This window comes from Ovis canadensis, chromosome 14 (assembly GCF_042477335.2).
Source record: "Ovis canadensis isolate MfBH-ARS-UI-01 breed Bighorn chromosome 14, ARS-UI_OviCan_v2, whole genome shotgun sequence".
Classification (NCBI taxonomy): Eukaryota; Metazoa; Chordata; class Mammalia; order Artiodactyla; family Bovidae; genus Ovis; species Ovis canadensis.
Genome location: NC_091258.1, coordinates 76,690,946 through 76,711,106, shown reverse-complemented (window position 1 = coordinate 76,711,106; position 20,161 = coordinate 76,690,946). Strand labels below are relative to the sequence as shown.

At 54.9% G+C, this 20,161-nt stretch overlaps 1 protein-coding gene across 2 annotated transcripts in view; it reads left to right on the top strand.

The window, feature by feature from the left end:
* The first annotated feature begins 4,256 nt into the window (after positions 1 to 4,256).
* BRSK1 (BR serine/threonine kinase 1) overlaps positions 4,257 to 20,161 on the top strand; it is a 21,390-nt gene continuing 5,485 nt past the window's right edge. Inside the window, exons 1-16 of one of the 2 annotated variants that reach the window (XM_069551985.1) lie at positions 4,257 to 4,556; positions 6,018 to 6,112; positions 6,204 to 6,289; positions 8,303 to 8,443; positions 11,679 to 11,795; positions 11,874 to 11,907; positions 11,998 to 12,066; positions 13,568 to 13,714; positions 15,834 to 15,865; positions 16,146 to 16,316; positions 17,296 to 17,393; positions 17,609 to 17,768; positions 17,972 to 18,032; positions 18,500 to 18,866; positions 19,337 to 19,385; positions 19,478 to 19,601. In XM_069551985.1, the coding sequence (XP_069408086.1) occupies positions 4,421 to 4,556; positions 6,018 to 6,112; positions 6,204 to 6,289; positions 8,303 to 8,443; positions 11,679 to 11,795; positions 11,874 to 11,907; positions 11,998 to 12,066; positions 13,568 to 13,714; positions 15,834 to 15,865; positions 16,146 to 16,316; positions 17,296 to 17,393; positions 17,609 to 17,768; positions 17,972 to 18,032; positions 18,500 to 18,866; positions 19,337 to 19,385; positions 19,478 to 19,601 (1,887 nt within the window). In that variant the 5' untranslated portion in view covers positions 4,257 to 4,420. Of the gene's footprint in view, positions 4,557 to 6,017; positions 6,113 to 6,203; positions 6,294 to 8,302; positions 8,444 to 11,678; positions 11,796 to 11,873; positions 11,908 to 11,997; positions 12,067 to 13,567; positions 13,715 to 15,833; positions 15,866 to 16,145; positions 16,317 to 17,295; positions 17,394 to 17,608; positions 17,769 to 17,971; positions 18,033 to 18,499; positions 18,867 to 19,336; positions 19,386 to 19,477; positions 19,602 to 20,161 lie in introns of those variants that run through there. The other variant, XM_069551984.1, reaches the window with a different exon arrangement.

Here is a 20,161-nt window from a genome sequence, read left to right as displayed (position 1 = left end):
GTTAAAACTTGGTGGCTTACTTACAGTTCAGAAGCCCAAGTGGGTCTCACTGAGTTCAACTGGTTAAAATCTACGTTGTGTTCCTTCCGGGGGCTCCAGGGAAGAATCTGTTTCCCAGCCTTTTCCAGCTTCTAGAGGCTGCCCACATTCCTTGGTTTGTGGCTACATCATTTTGGCTTTTCTTTTTTTTTTTTTTTCTGCTCTGGTCTTAGCTGTGGTTGCCCCATGTGGGATCTATTTCCTTAACCTCAAATTGAACCCAGACCCCTGGACCACCAGAGACATCCCCATTTTGGCTTTGGTTTCCTTCCTTCTCCTGTCTCCTCCTCTGACTGATCTTCCAGCTTCTGCCTCATAAGAATGCTTGTGATTACATTTAGGGCACAATGTAGTAACCAGGAAATTTTCCGCATCTAAGATTTTCAGCTCCATCACATCTACAAAGACCCTTTTGCTGAGTAAGTTGACATATTCACAGGTTCACAGAATTACGACATGGACATCTTTGGGCATTCCCTGGTGACTCAGCAGTAAAGAATCTGCCTGCAATGCAGGAGATGCAAGTTCGGTTCGATCCCTAGGTTGGGAAGATCCCCACCTTGGAGGAGGGAGTGACCACCCATTCTGGTATTCTTGCCTGGAAAATCCCGTAGATAGAGGAGCCTGGTGGGGTGCAGTCTGTGGGGTCGCAAAGAATGACATGACTAAGTGACTGAGCACACACAGGCAGCCTACTGTACCTGGGTCAGTTGGTTCAGTCGCTCACTCGTGTCCGACTCTTTGCGACCCCATGAATCGCAGCCAGGCCTCCCTGTCCATCCCCAACTCCCGGAGTTCACTCAGACTCGCGTCCATCGAGTCAATGATGCCATTCAGCCATCTCATTCTCTGTCATCCCCTTCTCGTCCTGCCCCCAATCCCTCTCAGCATCAGGGTCTTTTCTAATGAGTCAGCTCTTCACATGAGGTGGCCAAAGTACTGGAGTTTCAGCTTTAGCATCATTCCTTCCAAAGAACACCTAGGACTGATCTCCTTCAGAATGGACTGGTTGGATCTCCTGGCAGTCCAAGGGACTCTCAAGAGTCTTTTCCAACAGCACAGTTCAAAAGCATCAATTCTTCAGTGCTCAGCTTTCTTCACAGTGCAACTTCTGTGTCTTATGTACACGTGTGTAAAAGTCCATCTAACTATAATACTATTTACATACGTAATGATACACAATGCTGAATAATATATGTACCTGTGACATGTAATTGTGCATGTCATTACACGTATGAACATATGTGTAATATAATGGTAGCCTAGATGAAAACTCTCCGGGTACCCTATAAAAGCCATAGCCTTTACAATGACCAATAAGAAGGGTGATCATATAATTTTTCATCCACAAGACACTTGAGAGTGAAACAGACCCTACTGATAATTACAGAATAAAAGACATAAACCAGGACATATGGTCACCCTGGTTTTTTTGGTTCTGTTTTGTTTTTTGTGTTACATCATACGGCTTACAGGATCTTAGTTCGCTGACCAGATATCCAACCCATGACCCAACACTGAAAGTGCTAAATCTAGCCACTGGACTGCCAGGAAATCCCCTGGTCACCCTGCTTCGAAGGCCCTATTGGGTCTGCTTCCTCACCTTATTTCCTCGCACTGCACTCTCCACTGTTTCCCTCCAGCCACACTTCAGCCTTGCGTTACACACCAGGCACACTTCTGCCCCAGGGCCTTTGCACAGCTGCTTCCTCTGCCCGGAAGGCTCCTGGTACTTTATCCACGTGGCCTCATTTTCCTTCAATGTCCCTTCACCAAGGAGGCCTCTCTTGGCACCGTAATTGAAAATCACATAGAAAAATCACTCAAGGAGCACCTCCTGGACTTCCCTGGTGGTCCAGTGGTTGAGAATCCACACGCTAAAGCACAGGACATGGGTTTGATCCTTGGTCCAGGAGATTCCACTTGCTGTGGGGCAACTAAGCCTGTGTACCACAGCTGCCGAGCCCGTGTTCGAGAGCCCAAGAGCCACAGCTGTTGAGGCCCGTGTGCCTAGAGCTGGTACTCCGAAACAAGAGACACCACTGCAAAGCAGCCAGTGTGCAGCAGCTAGAGTAGCCCCCTCTCGCTACAGCTAGAGAAAGCCTGTGCGCAACCACGAAGGGCCAGTGCAGTCAAGGAATACATAAATGCAATCTTAATAAACACTTCATGTCCCCCTTCCCTCCTTGTTTCCTCCTTGTCACTGATCATGACTCTGTAACATACCACGTACTTTCCGTTTGTTGGCTTGCTTTAGTTTGATTTTTGGCCTCACATCTTGTGGGGTATCAGTTCCCCAACGAGGGATGAAAGCCACACCCTCTGCAGTGGAAGCACGGAGTCATAACCACTGGACCACCAGGGAATTCCCAGCATGTATATTGATTGTTCACCTTGCTTGCTACCGGCCTCACCCACTGCAGTGAGAGGTCCATGGGACAAGGATCTTGGTTGACTTGCTTCACTGCTGTAGCCTCACCACTTGGATCAGTGTCTGGCTCAAATTTGGCACGGAGTATAGCAACATGGAATGAAAGTGGTTGACTAGGAGACTTAAGGCTCATGGGTACACACTCTAGGAGACTTGGGCATGACACGGGGGCCTAACATCCTTGGGTATCTGACATAGTGGAATCCCAGGTCACACAGAAATCCAGCTGTGCACAGGTTCACGGATGACCAAGAGTGGGGATACAGGATTGTAGCACATGGATGACCTAGAGTGGGGACATACGGTTATAGTGGAGCCCACATGAAGAGCTAGGGAATCTGATGCTGGACACAGAGAATAGATAGCGACCAAAAAATTCACAGGGACCTCAAGGGGTTCTGGAAATTTCTCTGTAGGAGGATTGTAGAGTATTCTCAGTGGAGGTATGGATCCAAGATATTTAAAAACATCACCCTGATCTGTGGGTGGATATGGGGCCCCAGTGCTAGTGGGGAAAGGAGGCCGGGATGGGCAGATTGGGGGTGAAGGGGAACAAAGATGAGCATTGGATCAGCAACTCCCCAAATTCTTTCTCTCTCCCTGCTTCTGTCTCCTTTTTCCCTCTGTCCCCCCAATCTGTCCTCTCTCCCCCAGCATCTAGACCTCCACCTGTGTTTACCCCCCATATTTTGGGGTTCCCAGCTCTATGCTTATTTGTTGCTCACTCTCTCCATCTGTCTCTCTTTGCTCTCTGTCCATCTATCTCTCTGCTGTTCCCCCTCCCTTGTCTGTCTCCCTCTCCCACTTTTCTCCTCTCTCTGACCCTCCATCCTTTCCATCACCTTCCCCCGGTGCCCCACCTCTGTATTTGTCCCCTCTGACCCCGTCCCTCTATTTCTGTGCATTTCTCTCTCCATCTCTCTGTCTCTTAACCACGGTCTCTCTCCTCCATTACTCCCAGTCTATCCCTGTCTCTGGCTGTTTTTGGTTCATCTCTTTGCCAGGCTGTCCCTCCATATCTCTGTGTCTCTAGCCCCCGCGCCCCCCCCCAACCCCGAGCCCATTCCTTGTCTCTCCACCTCTCTTTCCCTTCCCCTATCTCTCTCCATTTCTCTCTCTGATTTTCTCCATCCCTCTGTCTCTCCCAGGCACCTTCTCCCCTCTCCTCCGTCTCCCTGTCTCTCTGCTCGCCCCGGTCTCTCCTGTCTCTGCCCGCCTGCGCGCCTGTCCGGCCCCGGCCCCGGTTCTGGCGGTCCCCGTCTCCCGTGCCGTCTGTCTCCTTCCCCCACTCGTGTCAGGCTCCGTCTCCCTCTGTGTCGCCCCGGCTCGGCCCCTCCTGTGTGCCCCGCTCGTCTGCCTCCGTGGTCCCTCCTGCATCCTCCCGTCGCTCCCAGCATCCTCCCAACGCGTCTCCGCGGCTCCGGCGCCCAGGCCCGCCCCCTGCCCCGCTCCCCCTCCCCCTCCGAAAGGGTTAACTTTGGGGAAGGGCCCGGAGTCCCCGGATGGTGATGTCAGCGTGCCGGAGAGAAAGGACGAGGTGGCGGGGGGAGGCGGAGAGGAGGAGGAGGCGGAGGAGAGAGGGCGCGTGGGGGGGCGGGGGGGACCTCGGCCTGCAGCATCCGCCGGCCCGCACCTCAGACCCCCCCCGGCGGGGGGAGGCGCAGGAAGGGGGGGGCCGGCCAGAAGCGGGCTGGGGAGGGGGGGCCGCGCAGCCCCCCCGGGCCATGCTGACTCCCGGGGCCTGACCCCCCGGGCCAGCCCCCCCTCCCCCAACTCCGCGGCCCGCCGACCGGGGGGGGGGCCCAGCCCAGCCCCCTGGGGACCCCCGGAGAGGTGGGGGGCAGCCGGGGGGGCCGGGACGGAGCGGCCGCCGGCCCCCACCGGAGGGACGGGGCGACTGGCCGCAGGGGGGGCGGCCGGGGGGCCGGTCGGGCCGGGACCAAGGGCATCATGTCGTCCGGGGGCAAGGATGGGGGCGGGGGCTCCCCCGCCTACCACCTCCCACACCCACACCCACACCCACCCCAGCACGCCCAGTATGTGGGCCCCTATCGGCTGGAGAAGACGCTGGGCAAAGGACAGACAGGTGAGCCAAGGGAGGGGGCACCCGGGGTGGGGGAGAGGGGGGGATGGGGGCAGAGAGCGGGGCTCCCGGGCCCCCGAGTCCCTCTCAGAGAAGGGACTCGGGGTCCAGACTGCCGGGTCTCCAGGCTGAGGGGGTGAAGGCTCGGGCTCTGGGGTCCCGACTCCTGGGGGAGGTGAGGGGCCCAAAGGCTCCCCCGCTTTGGGGGCAGAGGTTGGAGAGTCCGGCCCCAGCGTGGGCAAGGGACCTCGGCCTGCAGCCAGGGTCCCGGCCGCAGAGAGCCCAGGTCCTTGGTGCAGTACAGCCGCAGGCTGGGGCGAGGCGCTGGCATGGGGGCGCGCCTCCCGAAGCGGCATCTCTCCGCACTGTCCTCTGGCCGCAAAGGGCCTCTGTGACAGGGGCACTGAGGCTGGGGCGATGGGGTCTCCAGCATCCTGCCCTTTCTCCGGCATGCTGGCTCAGAGTGGGGACGGGGGGTGGAAAGGTGGAAAGGTGGACGCAGGAGGCAAATTCCTCAGGGGTGGCTGTGGCCTGGGGGCGGGGGGCAGTCATCTTCTGTTGTTGCTTAACCTCCTTAACCTCTTTCTTGCCAGGTGGGCGGTGGGTGGGTGTAACACAGGAGCTGAACACCTGAGTTCTGGGCCAGAGCTTCGGGGACCAGGGGCCAGGCCTGGGGGAGGGTCAGACTCTGCACCCCGGGGCAAAAAGTGTGAAGGTGTTGCTGACTTCAGTTCCTGAGTTGTGGGGGAGGAAGGGGCCATGAGCCTGGACTTGAGGGTCTGAGGGAGGAGGGGCTGGGGGCTCAGACTCCTGGGTCTGAAGGTGGAGGGGGCTGGGGGCCTGCATTCCTGGGTTTGGGGCTTAACATTGGGGAGTGGGCATACCCTTGGGGTGTGCATGCTTCCAGCTGCAGCTGCTGTTTTTAAAAGATCAAAGAAAGGGCTTGAGAGGTCTGAGTTTGAGAGGAGGTGGAGGAGGATAGTCTGGGAAGGGGGCAATCACAAGATTATATTCCTTAAGAGACATGGTGTCTCCAGAAGATTAAAGGGCAGAGAACTCAAGGAAGTGATGGGCTGAGAGAGAGAGAGGTTTGTCTGAAGGAGGTAGATTGGAGGACACAAAACTATGGAGACCCAGCGAGGCAAGACGGTGTGGAGAGGTGAACTTGGAGGGGCACACGGGAAGGACGGAGAGTCCAGGATGGCTGTGGAGGAGGGGGGAGGCAGGTAAGTGGATGGCAACCAGAAGGGACAGAATTGGACACCAAGGAGTGGAAAGAGAGTTGTGTCTGGCGGGAATGGCTGCTGTCAGTCCCCAGGAGTTCAGGTCAGGGTGATTCGGGTCACCGTGAACCAAGCCAGGAGGGGAAGAAGAAGGAAACAGGTTGGCAAGGGGGCGCTCAGGAGCCAGAGGTGAGGAGACTGCACTGGGGGTGCCCCCCACATTTTCCGTCCCATCCCCCAGGTCTGGTTAAACTCGGGGTCCACTGCATCACGGGCCAGAAGGTGGCCATCAAGATCGTGAACCGGGAGAAGCTGTCTGAGTCGGTGCTGATGAAGGTGTGTCTGTGCGCTGGGGGAGAGGAGACCCTTTGGGGCTGGGGACAGGGAGGGAGGCAAGGCTGACCGCCCGCCGTTCCTTTTCCCCCAGGTGGAGCGGGAGATAGCCATCCTGAAGCTCATCGAGCACCCGCACGTCCTCAAACTCCATGACGTCTACGAGAACAAGAAATATTTGTAGGTATTTATAGATACCCAGCCCTCCATGCATCCTCCCCGAGTTCCCAGGGTGGGACATTTCTAGAATCAAGGCCTGCAGGGGCCAGGGGAAACTTAAGCTCTCTTGGCCGGGCCACTGAAAGTCTAGTACCGTCCCTGCTGCGCAAGGACAACCCCCCCCCACACACACTCATAATCCTCCGTGTTCTCATGCTGACCTGGCCTGACGCTCTGGGCCGATTGTACCCTGGCAGCAGGGCAGCTAAGCCTGAGCCGTCCCCATGCCTGATGGGGGACAAGGCTGATCCTTCCCCTTCCTCCCCAGCCCCCATCCCTTGTCCTGCTACGCTGTGGGGAACACTCTGTACCGCATAATCTGGGTGCCCTCAGCCAGATCTGACTTGCTAAGGGCAGATCCCCTGCCCTTCCCATGTGCTAGGGCAGTGGGGCCTGGCAAAGGCCCAGGCTCAGTGAATCCTGCCTCTTCCCAAACCCTTCCTCTGCAGCATTGGAGAGTCCCTTCCTCCCGCAGCATAACTCTGGGTGCTATGACTGGACACCCCAACAATGGGTCTGCTCAGGAGTTCTGAGTCTGTATCTGGAAGTCGATTACCCCCCTTAGGTTGGGGGTGGGGTCCAGCTGTCCCAGCCCCAGACAACAGGCCTTTGTCCAGACTGGTGACCCAAGGGACAGCTGGACTGGGCACCAGGAGAGGGGACACCCCCGCTGCTTGACCTCGCAGTCCCCAGTTTGAACTGACTCCAGCACCCATCAGAGGCTGGATTTCCCCAGGAAGGAAGCTGACCCGGCCCCAGGCGCTCATAGGATTTGTAGTCTTCAGGCTTCCCCAGGTGTGGCGGCAGGGAGGGGCCATTGTTGCCCGTTGGTGGAGCTATCACTCTCACTCCACCATCCTTGTAGGGAGGAGGGCCCGTGGGACTTGGTGTCTCACAGAGGAACCTCAGCCTTCCACTGAGCTCATAGAAATTGAGCTTTTGTTTTCCTGGGGCTAATGGGAATTAGAGGTTTAGCCTCCCAGAGCCTGATGGGATTTGAAGTCTTTAAAATCCAGGTGGCTGATGGGAATTAGGAGTCTGCATGTCCCAGAGCCTTATGGGAGTTGGGAGTTTTTAACCTCTCAGGCCTGAAGGGAGTTGTAGTCTTTCACTTCAGGGAAGTTGACTTAGATTGGTGCACACGCCAATCTCTTTTTGCCAACAGTTAATGAAAATTCTAGTTTCTTCATCTCAGAGACATGGGAATAAGAGGCTTCCCTGCCCAGGGGCTAATGGGAGTAGGTGGGGATGGTGTGGTCTTTATTGCCTAAAGTCCTGTGAGAATCGAGGGGATCTCTTTCTTCCAAGTACTAATGAAGTTGCCTTATCTCCGGAAACAACTGGGAGTCAAAGTATTATTACTCTTGAAGTTGACATGGGAATCTGTGCTGCCAGGGGGGCTGATGGGAATTGAATTTTGACTTCCCAGAGGCCAATGAGACTGTCTCTTTCTCTCAAGGACTGATGGGAATTGGAGTCTTTACTTCTCAGGGGCTGATGGGAGTTGTAGTCTTTACCTCACGGATGTTGACCGTTGAATTGGTACACATTGCAAGTGTCATTTCCCAAGAATAGATTAGAATTCCATTATCTGCATCCCAGACACTAATGAAAATGAGAACTTTGGCTTCCCAGAGGCTGATGGAAATACGGGGCTGTATTTCCTAGGGGCCTGTGAGAACTGGGATCTCTGACCTCCAGGTGCTAATGGAATTGCCTCATCTCCTGAGGAAAACTAGTCAGAGTGTTGACCTCTGAAATTGACATGCTGGCCAGGGCTAATGGGAATTGAGTTTCTGCTTCCCAGAGGCCAGTGGAAATTGGAGCCGCCTCCTCCCGGGGACTCATGGGAATTGGGGTCCTCTGCCTCCAGAGCCAATGGCATTGAGGGCTTGTACTTTTGGAAGGAGGAGGTCAGGCTCTTTGGTCCTCCACATGCCCCTTCCAGCCCTCTGCCCCCTCCACGTCCCCCAGGTACCTGGTTCTGGAGCACGTGTCTGGAGGTGAGCTGTTCGACTACCTGGTGAAGAAGGGGAGACTGACCCCCAAGGAGGCCCGGAAGTTCTTCCGCCAGATCGTGTCGGCACTGGACTTCTGCCACAGCTACTCCATCTGGTGAGGGGGCAGCTTGAGGGGAGGCTGGGACAAGCATTACCCAGCGGGCAGGCCCTTGGGAGCGCATAGCAGAGTGACTGGAAGCCAGAGTGCTGCAGCCTGCTTTTCCAAAATTGAGACGTAAGTCACACGTCATAGGGAATTCCCTGGCGGTCCGGTGGGACTCCATGCTTCCGCTGCAGGGGGCACAGGTTCGATCCCTGGTCAGGGAACGAAGATCATGCCAGCTGCGCTGTGTGGCAAAAAAACCAAAAGAAACAAAAAAGCTTCTTACAGCATGAACTCCACCCTTCAGAGCGTACAATTCGGTAGTTTTGAGTATATTTGCATTAACGTTCATCACTACTGTGTAATTTTAGAACATTTCATCACCCCAAAAATCATTACCCTGTACCCATTAAGCAGTCACCTCCCCCCATCCCCAGCCTTGGGTAACCACTAATCTACTTCCTGTCTCTGTGGATTTACCTGTTCTGGACATTTCCTATCAGTGTGGTCTTTCGGGGCTGGCTTCTTTCACTTAGCAAAATCCTTTCAAGGTTCAACCATTCCTTTTCACTACTGAGTAATATTCCATTTTATGGCTCTCCCATATTTTGCTTACCCACTTACCAGTTGGTGAACATGCTGGTCGTTTCTTGTTTCTGGATATAATGAATAATGTGGACATATGAATATTTACATACAAGTTTTGGTCTGTGACCTATGTTTTCAATTCTCTTGAGTACATACCTAGGATCAGAATTGTTGGGGAGGGCTTCCAAGGTGGCTCAATAGTATGGAATCAGCCTGCTAAGCAGGAGATGAGGTTCAATCCCTGGCTTGGGAAGATCCCTTGAAAAGGAAATGGCAACCCACTCCAGTATTCTTGCCTGGAAAATCCCATGGACAGAAGAGCCTGTCAGGATACAATCCATGGGGTCATAAAAGAGTTGGATACAACTTAGCAACTAAACAACAACAACAGAATTGTTGGGTCATATGGAACTCTATATTTAGCCTTTTAAAGACGTGCCAAAAAATAAATAAAGTACCAGCCCATTTTCCAAAGCAGCTGTGTCATTCAGCATCCCCACCAGCAGTCTCTGAGGGTTCTAATCTCTTGCCAACACTTGTTATTATCTGACTTTTTGATTCTACATATCCTAGTGGGTGTGAAGTGGTATCTCACTGTGGTTTTGATGTGCATTTCCCTGATGGCTAATGATGTTGAGCATCCTTTCATGTGCTTATTGGCCGTTTGTATATCTTCCTTGGAGAAATGTCTGTTCAGATCCTTTGCCCATTTTTAATTGAGTTATTTATCTTTCTATTATTGAGCTGTAAGAGTTCTTTATTCCAGGAATGAGGGATGACTCTAGGAATAACTCCCAAGAGTTACTTATTCTAAGAACAAATCTTTTTATCAAATGCATTATTTTTTTCAAGTAATTTCTCCCAGTTTGTGACATGCTTTTGCATTTTTATAACAATACCTTCTGAAAAGCAAAGGTTTCACATTTTGATGAAGCCAGTTTGTTGGGGGTTTTTTCCTTTTACAATTCATGCTTTTTCTGTCCTATTTTAGAAATATTTGCCCAAGGACCTCCCTGGCAGTCCAGTGGTTAAAACTCTGTGATTCCACAGCAGGGCACACTGGATAGATCCCTGCTTGGGAAACTGAGATCCCACATGCCATGGGATGTGGCCAAAAAAAAAAAGAAAGAAATATTTGCCTAGCTCAAAGTCATAAGGTTTCCTCGGATGTATTCTTCTAGAAGTTGTGTAGTTTTGGCTCTTACATTTAGGCTTGAGGTCCATTTCAAATTAATTTTTGTATATGGTGGAGAGTAAAGGCTGAAGGTCATTTTTTTTTTGGCATAAGGTCGTCCGTATGAAAAGATCTTCCTTTCCTCATTGAATTGCTTTTCAGCTCTCAAAACAAGATATTCAATATGCAGCATTTTAATGATTAATTAAGGTGCAAAATAGATGCCTCCAGATCATCTTTCAGCCTCGTTTGCACACCTCACTCTCTGGGATATGGTATTGGAGATGGGGTAAGGATCAGGCTGAGGGGGCTGAGACCTAGGACCAAAGCTTGGTGATGAAAAGGCAGCCCATTTAAATTGTCAACACCTCGCTATTGAGGTGTCAGGACTCTGACATTAAAGACACTGGCCTCCAGGGGGCGAGAGTCAACAAATTTATCAAGTCTGACCCAGTTAAGGACCTCTTCCAACAGAAACTATAAAACCTTCTGCCCCACCTCCCTGGGGACATCATTAACCCTTATATCCTGAGGAGTTTGTCCCAGGATAGGGGGTGGGGGGTGGGGGCGAAGGAGGAAGCAATGATGGGCTTTAGTTGACAGTATTTTTTTTTTTACTTATTCAGTATTAAAATATTTGATTTTTGTTTTGTTTCTGGCTGGGCCACGTGGCATCTTAGTTCCCTGATCGGGGAATTCAACCTCTGTTCCCTACAGTGGAAGCCGAGAGTCCTAACCACTGGACCACCAGGGAATTTCCTGAAATATTTGAATTTTTCAAAAAATGTTGTTTGCTTTTGGCTGTGCGGGGTTCGGTGGCTGCACGGGCTTTTCCCTGGTTGTGGCGCGGTGGCGCCTCTCTAGTCGCGCTGGGAGAGCTTCCCACTCCGGTGGCTCCTCGTGCTGTGGAGCATGGGCTCCGGGGCGTGCGGGCTTCAGGAGCTGCCGCTCCTGGCTCCAGAGCTCAGGCTGCACAGCTGTGGCCCAGGGGCTTAGTTGCTCCGCGGCACGTGGGATCTTCCCGGCTCAGAGATCGGACTCCAGTCTCCTGCATTGGCAGTGGATTCTTTACCACTGAGCCACCAGGGAAGCCCTGAAATATTTGAATATTTTAAGAGCCAGCTCAGTACCAGGCCTGCTTACCTCAAAGAAAGATCACTTCGCACGTATTCAAATATCTGTGGATAAAATGATACACCGTCTGGAGGTCTCCTGCAAAATCGTCCAGTGGGGGAAGGAGAGCGTATGTAGGGGTGGAGATTAGAGGAGATGCGCCTCGAGCTGATAACGGGTGAAGCTAGTGGGTGGGTGCATGGGGCTTTGTATATTCTTGTCTCTGCTTTGGGGCGTGTTTGCAAAGGTCCCTAACTAGAAGTTGCCAGACACGATCCCCCTCTGAGAAACAGTGAGTGGGGGTGGGGTGGGGGGTTGGTCCTCAGACTCTGGGAAGAGGGCGGAGGCCTGAGCCCCACCATCCTGTCTCAGCCACAGAGACCTGAAGCCCGAGAACCTACTTCTGGACGAGAAAAACAACATCCGCATCGCAGACTTTGGCATGGCGTCCCTGCAAGTGGGGGACAGCCTTCTGGAGACCAGCTGTGGGTGAGTGGGGGCCTGCCACCTGCGCCCCAGGGAGCGGGTAGAAGCCCGCCAGAGGCTCACACGCCCTCTGTCCCTCAGGTCCCCCCACTATGCGTGCCCGGAGGTGATTAAGGTGAGCGAGGGGCGGGCAGAGGGGGAGAGGAGCGGGCAGGGGTGGGGGTCCGGGAGAGGTGAGCGTCAGAGCCGGCCCTTCTCCTCCCAGGGCGAGAAGTACGACGGCCGCCGGGCTGACATGTGGAGCTGCGGAGTCATCCTTTTTGCCCTGCTCGTGGTAAGGCTGTCCTTGCCCCTCCTGCCCCATTTCTAGAACAGTCCTCTGCCTGCTGGAAGCACAGAATATCTACTTCTGCCCTCAACTCAGGGGTTGTCTCCCAGATATTTAACTGGTACCAGGAAGATGTGTGGGGGGGTATTTACCAACAGAGCAAAATCCCGGGGGCGCCCCTCTCTGTGCCTGGAGGTAACCATCCGGTCACAGAACCGTGAGAAAGTCTGGAGGGTCCCCTGGGAAGGGATGGCGAGGCCAGGAGGACTTGGAGCACTCCGGCGAGCAGCTGCTTACTAACTGATCCTAGGGTGTTACAATATCGTAGGGATTAATAAGGGGCTTCCCTGGTGGATCAGTGGTCAAGAATCCACCTGCCACTGCAAGAGACACAGGTTCGATCCCTGGTCCGGGAAGATTCCCCTGGAGAAGGAAATGGCTACCCACTCCAGTATTCTTGCCTGGGAAACTCCATGGACAGAGGAGCCTGGTGGACTACACTCCACGGAGTCACAAAGAGTCAGACGTGACAGTGACTGAACAACAAGTGGGTTAATAGAACCAAACTGGGGAACGTGAGCTCCGACCACAGGGCCTTTGCACCTACTGTCTTGTCCCTGCCAGCCCTGTTGCTCACCTGGTTAACACTAGAGTTCTTGTACCTCTCAGCTCAATCATTGCCCTTCCAGGAGGCCTCCCCGGGGCCCCCTCCCTCCCGCCATGAGGTCAGATTTCCCAGCGGGAGGCTGTCTACTCCCTGGAGGTTAACAGAGCTGTCATTGTGTGTGTAAGTCCTTGAAGGGTGTCTCTGTGCTCGCCCCACCTCTTCCAGGCACTGGATTTAGGGCCCCCTTCCCAAAAGCCTGGAGGAGGTCACCTCCAGATCCTCCATGAATTACATCTGCAGAGATGTAATTGTAAACAGGGTCACATTCTGAGGTTCCAGGTAGACAGGCATTCTGGGGGGCCACCACTCAACTTGCTGCACCCCCAGATCCCCACAGCCCTCGCTCAGTCTGGTCTGCCTAGCCCAGTCTAGTGTCGCCTCAGGCACCCGGTCACTGTAGGGCTGTTTGCTCCGTCACCAGCCTCTCCCACTCTGGGTGTGAGCAGCAGGCGGTCAGGGGCTTGCTTTGTTCACCCCTGGATCCCCGACGTGTAACGGAGGCTCTGTCCTTGTTGAATGAATGAAGATTACCTACCCTCTCTAACCTGGGGAGAAGCGTGTTTTTAAAGGACAGGCTCCAAGCTGCAGCCACAGCCTTTTAGGTGCTGGACACACCACCCATTGCCAAATCACTGCTCTGCCACTTCAGAGCCAGGCCGTCTTGTGCAAATGGCTGGATGCCTCCGTGCCTCAGTTTCCCCATCTGCAAAGTGGAGACAGCTCCCCACCTCCCGGGGCTTGTGGCGAGGCCTGACCGTGTCACTGTGTGTAAAGCGCTTAGGCACTCGTCTGGCATACGCTGAGCTCTGTGTGTCAGGGGTCCTGTCATTCCTCATGCAGGGGGCTCTGCCCTTCGACGACGACAACCTCCGCCAGCTGCTGGAGAAGGTGAAACGGGGCGTCTTCCACATGCCCCACTTCATCCCTCCAGACTGCCAGAGCCTGCTGCGGGGGATGATTGAAGTGGAGCCCGAGAAGAGGCTCAGCGTGAGTTGGGGGACGGGCGTGGAGGGCCGGTGGGAGCGGGGGACAGCGTCCCCGGGGCAGCCATGGGGACAGGTTTCCAGGACCCGGCCCTCCACCCCCGAGGCCGCAGCTGGGAGCGGGGCTGCGGGCTGAGCCCCATCCTGGGTCCTGCCCACCTGCCACTCCAGACTGGGGAGGAGGAAACACCACACACAACATGCACACACCACACCACACGCACACACCACACCACACACACACACACAAATGCGAGAAGACGCTTGTGCATAGTGGACACACCACACCACACCAGACACACACATGAGAGGACGCATGTGCATAGTAGACACACCACACCAGACACACAGACACACACACACACAAACGGGAGAGGACGCATGTGCATAGTGGACACACACCACACCACACCACACACACACACAGACACACACACAAACATGAGAGGACGCATGTGCATAGTGGACACACCATACCACACCAGACACACAGACACACACACACACAAACGGGAGAGGACGCATGTGCATAGTGGACACACCACACCACACCAGACACACACACACCACACCACACACACACACACACACATGCGAGAGGATGCATGTGCATACTGGACACACACCACACCACACCAGACACACACACACACACAATCATGAGAGGACTCGTGCATAGTGGACACACAACACACACACGCACACAGACACACACACAAACATGAGAGGACGCATGTGCATAGTGGACACACCACACCACACATACACACAGACACACATAAATGCGAGAGGATGCATGTGCATACTGGACACACACCACACCACACCAGACACACACACACACCACACCACACACACACACACACACACACACATACATAGACATACACACAAACGTGAGAGGATGCATGTGCATAGTGGACACACCACACCACACATACACACACACACATAAATGCGAGAGGATGCATGTGCATACTGGACACACACCACACCACACCAGACACACACACACACCACACCACACCACACACACACAAACATGAGAGGACACGTGCATAATAGACACACCACACCACACACACACATGCATACAAACACCACACACACACAAACGCAAGAGGATGCATGTGCATAGTGGACACACACCACACCACACCAGACACACACACCACAGCACACCACACACACACACACACACAAACATGAGAGGACGCATGTACATAGTAGACACACCACACCACATCACACACACACACACAAACGCATGTGCGTAGTGGACACACACCATACCACACACATATGCACACAGACACACACACCACACCACATACACACCACACCACACACACACCATACCACACACACACACACAAACACATATGTGTAGTGGACACACACCATACCACACACATGCACACAGACACACACCACACCACACACACACCACACCACACACACACACACACACACAAACGCATGTGCATAGTGGATACACACCATACCACACACATATGCACACAGACACACACACCACACCCACACACATACACAGAGACAGACACACATACACAGACACACACACAAACATGAGAGGATACATGTGCATAGTAGACACAACCACACCACACTACACACACACACACACACACACACACGCAAGGGGATGCATGTGCATAGTGGACACACACACCCACCACACACACAGACACATACCCGAGAGGCCGCATGTGCATACTGGACAAACACACTGACGCACTGACACACCCCACACCAAAAAAAAAAAAAACCACACACCACCCCCCAACTTGGGAGGGCGCATGCGCATACTGGCCCTTGCAAGGCGGTGTGGTGTGGGCAGGATGCCACTGCGCATGCGCATGCGAGAGATGTAGCCAGCCCCCTCCCCGCCCCCGCCCTCCGCAATAGTCAGGCTGCGCCACTGGTGTGGTGTGTGGCGAGTCGCCCCTGCGCCACTAGGGGGAGACATGAGCCGGCGTGCTGCCCGCCCTTTGCGGGGCGCGTTAGGGACCCCCCCAACGCCACCTAGGCAACTTTAATTGCGCACGTGCTGTGTTCAAACGACCTCACTTCTGCTTCTCTACCAACCACGCCCCTCACAGCTGGAGCAAATTCAGAAACACCCCTGGTACCTGTGAGTATGAGGGAACTGGACAACTGGGTCCTAGGGGGAAGGAGAGGACCCCAAATATCAAGGGCCCCCAAAGTAGGAGAGCCCGCTAGGGAGCGGGGTGCCAAGGGTCCTGAATGAGGAGGGGCTGGGGGTCTGGACTCCTGGATCTGAGGTGGAGGTGTGCTGGGGCCCTGACTCCGGGGTTCCCAATAAAGGAGCAGGCTGGGACGGGGGACCCCAGAGCCTCCGCTTTAGGAGACGTAGGAGACGCCCGGTTCCCTATGATTCTTCTCCTCTCCAGGGGTGGGAAACACGAGCCGGATCCGTGCCTGGAGCCAGCCCCGGGCCGCCGTGTGGCCATGCGGAGCCTGCCGTCAAACGGAGAGCTGGACCCGGATGTCCTGGAGAGCATGGCGTCACTGGGCTGCTTCAGGGACCGCGAGCGGCTGCACCGGGAGCTGCGCAGTGAAGAGTAAGACCCCCCGATCCTGGTAGACACCCTGGCCACGTGGGGTGAGGGGGTCCCCCCGCAGTCTGCCGGGCACCCACAGACAGAGACCCTCCTGGGGAGGCCTGGCCACTGGAAGGGCCGTGGAGCTGTTCCAGGGGGAGCCAGGCAGAGGTGGGCGGTAGGACCAGTGGGAAGAAGAAACGATGCCAAAAACCAAACAGGTGCTGAGGACGACTCAGTGCCTCACACAGTGCTTACACGTAGCAAGTGCTCAGGTGTTCAAGTCAGAGTGTTAGTTGTTCAGTGGTGTCCGACCCTTTGTGACCCCGTGGACTGCGGCCCGCCAAGCTCCTCCGTCCATGGCATTCTCCAGGCCAGAATACTGGCGTAGGTTGCCGTTCTCCAGGGGATCTTCCCCATCTAGGTATTGAACCTGGGTGTCCTGCATTGCTGGCAGATGTTACTAACTGAGCCACATTGAAAGTGAAAGTGAAGTCGCTCAGTAGTGTCCGACCCTTTGCGACCCCGTGGACTGTAGCCCACCAAGCTCCTCCATCCATGGGATTCTCCAGGCAAGAATACTGGAGTGGGTTGCTGTTTCCTTCTCCAGGGTATCTGCCCGACCCAGGGATCGAACCCAGGTCTCCCACATTGCAGGCAGACGCTTTAACCTCTGCACCACCAGGGAAGCCCTTAAATACAAGAATACAGTCTCTCAGAAAACCTCCTATAGAGACACAGAACTTCAGATCCAAGTACTAACATCAGAGATTTCAAGGGAGGAAAGGAGCCGCATTAGCATCATTTTTATATCATTAAGTAAAGTGAGGCTGAGATATATACTGGGACCAAGGGACCAACCCTGTTGACAGAAAATGGAGCCATGGACAGAGAGCCTGATGCACGGAGCCCCACAGAGCCACAGACACAAGGAGGGGATGAGACCAACGCTGGGACCTGACCTCTGACCCCGGTGCTCTCCTGCCCCCACCCCCCACAGGGAGAACCAAGAGAAGATGATATACTACCTGCTTTTGGATCGGAAGGAACGGTACCCCAGCTGTGAGGATCAGGACCTGCCTCCCCGGAATGATGTTGGTGAGAAGGGCAGGCCGGGGAGTCCAGACCCCAGATTCCCCAGGGAGGGACGGAGGGGCTGCAGGCCTTGAGCTTCTAACTTTAGATTCCCTGACTTGCCCTGAGACCCTGGTCAAAGCCCCTCTCCACTCTGAGCCTGTTTCCACGTCTGTACGAGTGTCATGCCCAGCTATTCCAGTGCACCCTCTGATCGGGATGATACTCTCGGCCCGCAGACCCGCCTCGGAAGCGTGTGGATTCCCCCATGCTGAGCCGTCACGGGAAGCGGCGGCCAGAGCGGAAGTCCATGGAAGTCCTGAGCATCACAGATGCTGGGGGTGGTGGCTCCCCGGTGCCCACTCGACGGGCCCTGGAGATGGCCCAGCACAGCCAGAGGTGGGAGCCCCCGCCCCTCCACTGAAACGCACAGCCCTGGGTGGAGAGAGAGCTCAGGGCTCCAATGCTGCACCCACCTCAGAGGTGCCGTGTGACTGGGACAAGCCTCCTCCCGTCTCTGGGCCTCACCTCCTCATCTTGCAGGAGTGTGGAAGGGAAAAGGCACTGAGCCTTCCGAAACCCTCCCACCTGATTCTTTTCAGATCCCGTAGTGTCAGTGGAGCCTCCACGGGTCTGTCGTCCAGTCCCCTGAGCAGCCCAAGGGTAAGGCCAGGTCCCAGATGGATTAAGGGGGGTAAGGGAGTGAAGACCCTGTGGAACGAAGCCGAAGCAGCAGAAATTATAATTCCCATGAAGTCCTGGGACATTGCCTCCTTGTCCCAGAAGAGCCAAAGACCCGAGGCCTCGTTAGTATTTCAGTCCACTGACTGACCGTTTCCCACGTTGACAGGGTTGGGTTTTCAGTGTGCCTGAAGGGTCCTATTTATTCATTTAACCAGTTAGTTGAGCACCTATTCTGTTCTTGTCACTGCTGGGTTTACAGTTCCTGACCATAAAAAAGTCCCTGCCCAGCTCAACAATGGGAGTGGGGGTGGGGGTGTTGGGGAAATACTTGGACTACAAGTTCCATCATGCTTTGGGGTACACCCCTGTATGTGTGTGCCTGGGGGGCTCCTAGGGTATCCTGGGAGTTGTAGTCCGCTCGCTCACTGTACGCCACTGCTCTACAGAGTCCGGTCTTTTCCTTCTCGCCGGAGCCTACTGGAGATGAGGCTCGGGCTGGGGGCTCACCGACTTCCAAAACGCAGACGCTGCCTTCTCGGGGCCCCAGGGGTGGGGGCGCCGGGGAGCAGCCCCCGCCCCCTAGTGCCCGCTCCACACCCCTGCCTGGCCCCCCAGGCTCCCCGCGCTCCTCCGGGGGGACCCCTTTGCACTCGCCCCTGCACACGCCCCGGGCCAGCCCCACTGGGACCCCAGGGACAACGCCGCCCCCCAGCCCCGGCGGTGGAGTCGGAGGAGCTGCCTGGAGGAGTCGTCTCAACTCCATCCGCAACAGTTTCCTGGGCTCCCCCCGCTTTCACCGGCGCAAGATGCAGGGTACGGGCTGCCCTTTGAGGTTGAAGGGGCTGGGGACGTGGACTCCTGAGTTCTAATGTGGGTGGGGGCTGGGGTCTAACATCTGGGTCCCCAGGAAGAACCAGGCTGGGGGCCTGGACTCCCAAGACCTATGAGAAGGTGCTGTTGGGAGCAGAGATTAAGGTGTTGGGTAGAGGCAGGTCGGGCTTCCAACTCTGGAGGAGGAGCTCGTTGGAAGGACACGCCCGTTCAGTGCTCCTACTCACCTTCCCATTGGCTCATAGCTAGCAAGCCCCAACCCCAGAAGGTGTGGCTCAGCCAGGGGCCACAGCCCTGGAGAGAACGTCACGCAGCGTGCGATCCTTTTGGGGTTTAACTGCTGGGACGTGAACAGACTCTGGGGTCTGGAATCCCTGGGTGGAGGTCCCTGCTGGTCTGTGTGCTGGACACCAGGTGATGGACACGTGTTGACCTTGCTCTCTCTTCCCCAGTCCCCACTGCCGAGGAGATGTCCAGTTTGACGCCAGAGTCCTCTCCAGAGTGAGTCTGACAGGGAAGGGAAGAGAGGGGACGGAGGGGCGATTCCCTTAGCCTCCTCCCAACCTACCTCCAACCTATCTGCTCCCACTCAGGCTGGCAAAACGCTCTTGGTTCGGGAACTTCATCTCCTTGGACAAAGAAGAACAAATATTCCTCGTGCTAAAGGATAAACCTCTCAGCAGCATCAAAGCGGACATTGTCCATGCCTTCCTGTCGGTGAGGGGCCTGGGTGCCCATGCACCCTGGCTTCCACAGAACTACAAATCCCAGCAGCCTGTGGGGTTCACCTCCTTAGTGCTGGCCTGAGTTCCCCCTGGGGCTCATGGGATTTGTAGCTTTCTAGCCAGAGTTGGGGGTGGTCACTGTGAGTACATGGAGGCAGGTATATAGCGCCCTGAGGCCTGGAAGTGAGAAATAGGAGACAGAATTACTATTCCCTGCATGTTAGCTTCCACTGAGGACTAGTGAGTTGCCATTCCGCTACCACCAGATCAGAGATTGGCAAAGGAACTATCCAATACTTTTTTTAGTGGACTCTGGGGTTGTCCACTGGGTCCTGTGATTCTTTGCCCTAGGGGCTCATGGGCTTAACGTTTCTGAGACAGATGTGACTTTGGGCAGGGTTTGTGGAGGAACGAAGGAATTCATTTAATGTGGTCCTCAGGCCTGGGGCTGGCACCAGATGTGAAAGTCCATATTAACATGGGATTCAGTAGCTCAGTGATTTTTCTGATGCTCTGTTTATAAGATAGAGAACACTACAAATCCCAGCAGGC